At 45.6% G+C, this 5,633-nt stretch overlaps 1 protein-coding gene across 1 annotated transcript; it reads right to left on the bottom strand.

Annotated features, from left to right (window-relative positions):
* Nucleotides 1–4,445: 4,445 nt before the first annotated feature.
* Nucleotides 4,446–5,429, bottom strand: LOC136991791 (olfactory receptor 5J3-like). Its single transcript, XM_067295246.1, has one exon. The coding sequence runs from the start codon at nucleotides 5,427–5,429 to the stop codon at nucleotides 4,446–4,448; it is 984 nt and encodes a 327-aa protein (XP_067151347.1).
* Between the last annotated feature and the right edge of the window lie 204 nt (nucleotides 5,430–5,633).

Raw genomic sequence — 5,633 nt, 5'->3', positions numbered from 1 at the left:
GAATCAGGCCTCATAGATATTCTCTCCTAGCTTGAGTGAGGAGAGAAGACTAGAGAAAAGACATGGGCTATGTAACCCAGACACCTGGTTCAGCTTCATTGTCCTGTTCCTCACTGACCAAGGCAAGCAGTAATTTAAGTAACAAGCATTTATTGAATTCCCCAGTACCTTGCAGGAGGAGTTCTTTCCCCATATCAGACATGGGGGGGGAAGGCAGGCTGGAAATAGCACGCATGTTAGCAAGCGTAGTAGTACTGAATATTTCTGCTCTGTCACCTACGTACAGACTTTTTCCCTTGAACTCAGTACATGGGGACTAGACACACAGAGAAACAGAAATGAGAGGTCCCACTTTCATACATAGCCCCCTGAAGGCAGTCTGGAAGAGGACTTATTAAAAGATAGCCCAGGCCTCATGGCATAGACTAAATAGACTAGCTTCCCCCTCTCACTGTTTACACATGGTGCTTACAAGATGAAAAATTCCAATGCAAACAAGTTTGTTAACAAGGAAAACATTTTTCATCCAGAGGGTGACAAAACACTGGGACAGAAGCCTAGAGAGACTGTGAAACCTTCATACTTGGAGACAGGGAAAAACCAGCTGGATAAGACCCTTAATGTCTTAATCTAATTAGGCCTACTTTGAGCAAAAGACTAAATTAGGAGACCTACAGAGAACTCATTGAACATAAACTAGTCCACAATTTCACAACCCTGTAGATCTCCACTACAAAAAAGAAAAAGCATACTACAGTTGAAGGAAATCAACAGGAGCAGAACACCCCTAGACAGACTGAAAAAGAACAAGTCTAACCAAGCAAGACCTCTTGATAAAATTTTAAAAGCTAGAAGCACTACGAGTTAGGCATTCAGGGCAACTAAGCTTTTTGGTCACAACACTACCTTGCCAAGGATAACTTCTAAGCTAAAGAATTTGTTAGGCAATACACATCCCAGGTGGACTGCCACAGACCTTTGCTTTCAGCAACTAGAGAACAATTCCCCCTCTTCTCCTTTACAGGAAAAAACACAGATGTGGCTAACAATGGCATTTATATAGGAGCAACAGCTGTGATTGCCACCCACATGCCCTTCCCTACCTCACCCTATGAGTATGAATATGAACCATATTAATTTGTGGGTTTAGGCATTAGTCATGGAATCTCTCTCCTTTCCCTCTACGTTGGATGTATATTCCCTGAGATGTTGCAGAAATCCTCTGCGGCCTCCGGGGTGACCCCTTCATTGATGTTAGGAGAAACAGTGCAGGTTTCCTTGACTGCAGAAGCAACTTGGACACCTGTGGTATGGTCAGAAATACAAGTTTATTGTCCTGTTCCAGGCTGTGTTGATCAGATTCAGGACTAATCAACAGGTACCCACAAGCAGCCCTAATGTCATTAGCTTATATTTCTCTCTCCTCTCTTCCCCTCCCAACTATGCTTTCCCTTTTGACTCCTGTTTTGCTCGTTTCACACCTGTATTTGCTATTTATATGATTATGTTGGTAACTCTAGCCTTCCTGAGCAACTTTGCTAAGACAGCAATCCTATTTCACTGTCTTTCAATATCCTTCACCCATGGGGAGTTCCTGACAAGCCTCTTTCACTCTCTGTAATGTCCAGCAGTTTCTCGTGTTTTTATCCTATTAGTGTAACCTCGGGTCATGGATAGCCACCTGCCTGCATACCTTAACACTTCTCCACTTAAAGGTAATATTGAAAGGAACTGCCCATTCCCTCTCTCTCCGAGTGCCTAACTGGGTCTCCTGTGGTGCCTCCCTATATGAATTGCTCCCATTGGGGTGGGAGACTGACTCTACTGGTCATTAACCATGAGTGTGCAAGGAGCTGCAGTCTGACCTCCTGACATGGATGGCACCACCATGACCTTTTAGAGGCAGTACAGCATGTACGCGCTAAAGCACTGTCAATTACACTTCCTTAAGAGTAATAGTCCATGCAGAAAGTTCTGGTTCTTTGGCTCTGATGTGCACTCCATATCTCCCCAGCCACAGAGCCATGGGATACTGAGAGCTGGGTGCAATGCTTTTGTTATCTCATGGGATCATGCAGCTAGAGTGAGTCCTCATTTTGCCTGTAGGCTCAGGTCCCTGAGATATTGCAGATGTGATCTGGCTCCTGCAGGCCTGGGCAGTCCTCTTTGGTAGTCCTTTCTGCGAGCAGGTCTGTGTTGATTGTCAAGTGACCCTGCAGTGTAGAAAGCCAGAGCAAGGCCACTTCTTGATTATTAAATTCAGTTTCAGTTCAATGCAGTTTGCACATCAGCTGGTGTTAAGTATTTGCATGCAAGTCCTTGGGCCTTTGCTGTTCCATTTTTTCAGACAATGCCTGTGCTACTTTCCCAGCACACTCAACCACTTAGAGTAAATCATTGTCTGCGCCTGGCTCGGAGGTTGTATGCTGAGGTGAGGAATACACTTTGCCTCCAGAAGTTTCCTAAACCTCCCCTCCTCTTTTCCTCCTTTGATTAGTCCCAAACCAGAGACAGGGATCAGATATGCACTTGTGCTCACCCAGATGGGCTGGATGCAGTTTGGGTAAACAGATCAGGACAACCCCTGGGTGAATCCAAGCGTGATTCTGAAATCTGTTGAGGTGGCATTCAGTACCACTGGGGCCTCTGAGTGTGTTTGCCAGCACCATTTTGCTTTTTCCCATTTCTCTTCTGTTTGCTGCATGATAAATTCTCCAAAGGTATCTGTGGTGAAGATGACTGATTTCCCCTGGTGATGCCCACACCATTACAATCAAATATTAGTTGACCTTGAACTACCCCTTTGTAGTCCCAGTGGCTGCCCCTAGACTATGCACCTCCCAGGTTTGTAGGACCCCTTCATGGTATCATTAGGAATTATGCAGAGTCTAGACTCTGCTATGGCACTGATGTTGAGTAAAAGCCCATCATCTTTTATGTACCAAGCCCAGTCCTTTTGGTTTCCTGCTGCTAGCAACTTTCCCCACTTTGTTATAAGGCTTCTATTTTAAGCCATGTTATTGTTGAAACCTCTATTTCATTATCTGCTGTTTCCCACACTATCTCCTGCAGTTGCCCTGGGGGATGGCGTAGGAATCTCCTCTTAGAATTGGACTTTCCTAATGGGATCCATGGGAAGCTTGGTAGCGGCTGGGTGGGGCCCAGTTGCCATTCCTGGTTGGCTTGTTGGGGAGCCCTGAGCACAGGAATGAGCAATGATCCTGTCTCCCCAGGTACATATCCTCTTACGTAAAGGATGAAGCCTGAAAAAAGGCTCATTCTCACCCACCAGCCAACCTGAAGGTTCCCCCATGCCACCAAGCTACCAATCTCTGTTTTCACTGTGGCCTGTTCTTGACTTCTTTGGTTCCATATGCTGGGCCTGATGCCTTGTAGTGGTTTTCTTCTTCCTAAGGTTCATCCTGCTGGACTCCCTATGCCACGTCATTAACGAGGCAGATCCCCACCACGAGAACAGCAAGCACCTCCTTTGCCACATCTCCTGCCATAGAGCAGGACTGACTTTCCCCACCATAATTATGCATTCAGCCAATTTCTTTGGGTAAGATTTTATTTGAGAGAAGTGCTCACCAAGTGGTCTGACCATCAGTCACAGTGTAGATCAATTGGCCCAGTTTTATCCACTACCAGCAAGGACCTGCCCATCCTATTTTGGAGAAGGACCAGTACCCCAGAGCACAGCATATGTGTTGGTCTCTTGGTCTCTTGCATTAAACTTGGTATCAGGATTTCACTTTATGAAGTCCTAATGGGAAGAGAGATGGAGGGATGTGAGGTGACCTGCTCTTTCCTGCCAGCCGATTTCTTCCTTCACTCACTGTTGCAGGTATTACCTGGGCAACTGAAACAGAGGAGTTGCTGGAGCATATGTAGAAATTGGCAGCACATAACCATCACGTACTATCATCCTGCATGACAGTGTGGTATCATCTAACATATGAGCTTGGTGGAGCTGCTGCGAAAACTTAGACTCAGCTGGCATAAAGGAACCCAGAAAGCCTAACTCAGTTTTAGACTTCTAATACATCAAATATCTTACATTTAAGATACATCCTACTATCTTTGGCTTCCAAATAAACAAACAAGAACGCGTATAATTATTTCCAAGTGAACTTGTCTGTCAATGTGTGCAGTTGCAGAGGTCACAACACGAGGTGAGGTGTGAGGCACTGCTACATTACGGAGTAATGCTACATTACATCTGAAAAGTTAGGTCCTAAGGACTGCTGATGACACATGCCTCTCTTAGGGGTGAGAGAAAAGAGGGAGCCCTGCAATGGGAAGGGGGTTTGCTTAGCCTCTTTCACAAAAGGCAGGATGTGGCAACAGGCAGTCTTGGATATTGCTCCCTTTTCCTTTCTCTTTGGCAGGGGGAACCCACCTACCCGCATATTTAATTCAGCTGTTTCAACAATAAGCACACATCATTTTCTCTCAGTTCTGCTTGGAGTCCTGAATCTCTGTTGCTTTCCTGGAGAGCAATACAGCCTTGCTATTGTCCTTCGAAGGGCTTCTTTGACCTCCTTGTTCCTCAGGCTGTAAATCATAGGGTTCAGCATGGGAATTACCAGGGTATAAAACACAGAGATGATCTTGTCGTGCTCCACAGTGTATTTTGAACTGGGCCTTAAGTACATGAAGGAGCCTGTCCCATAGAACACAGTAACAGCAGTCACATGGGAAGCACAGGTGGAGAAAGCTTTGTGTCTGCCTTTGTCAGATTTAATCTTGTGGATGGTGACCCCGATGCATATGTAGGAGATGACAATGAGGAGGATAGTGGAGGTGACAAGCACAGTAGAACAGGTGAAATGGACAAGATGAGTGAGGTAAGTGTCAGAGCAGGAGAGTTTGAGGATGGGGGGCACATCACAGAAGAAATGGTTGATGATGTTGGAATTGCAGAAGGACAAGCGGAATATAAATGTCGTCTGAACAGTTGCATTCACACAGCTCATGAAGTAGGAGCCGCACACGAGGAATATGCAGAACCTCCTGGACATAATGACAGGGTAAAGCAAGGGGTTGCAGATGGCTATGAACCGGTCATACGCCATCACGGCCAGGAGGCAGCATTCTCCTGTCACTGCAATGCAGAACAGGTAGAGCTGAGCTGCACACGCTGTGTACGATATGGTTTTTGTCTCTGCCACAAAGGTCATCAGAGTGCTGGGTATAATGATGGTGGAGTAGCTGACATCTAAGAAGGAAAGGCTGCTGATGAAGAAGTACATGGGGGTGTGGAGCCTGGAGTTGATTCGGATGAGCACAATCATCCCTAGATTTCCCGCTACGGTGAACAGATAGATCAGTAGAAACACCATGAAGAGGAGGACTTGCAACCTCAGGTTGTCTGTGAAGCCCAACAAGATAAATTCCGTCACCACAGTGTGATTCCCTTCTGCCATCTATAATGGGTGAGAAAGCCGGGGTTACACTGAAGAAAACAAGACAAATGCAAGGTGACTGTCAGAATGCCAACACGGCTCTAGTCAAGTTGACTGAGGATTAAGGTTTAATTTTGCTTATATCTTCCTATTCATGTTTTTCAAGTTTTGAACTCAGAGTATCTCAGAGACATTTCCTGCCTTTCAAAAATATGTATTCTTTCT

Source organism: Apteryx mantelli, chromosome 4 (genome assembly GCF_036417845.1).
Source record: "Apteryx mantelli isolate bAptMan1 chromosome 4, bAptMan1.hap1, whole genome shotgun sequence".
NCBI lineage: Eukaryota > Metazoa > Chordata > Aves > Apterygiformes > Apterygidae > Apteryx > Apteryx mantelli.
The sequence above is the reverse complement of the archived record's forward strand: the minus strand, read 5'-3'. Positions and strand labels throughout refer to the sequence as shown.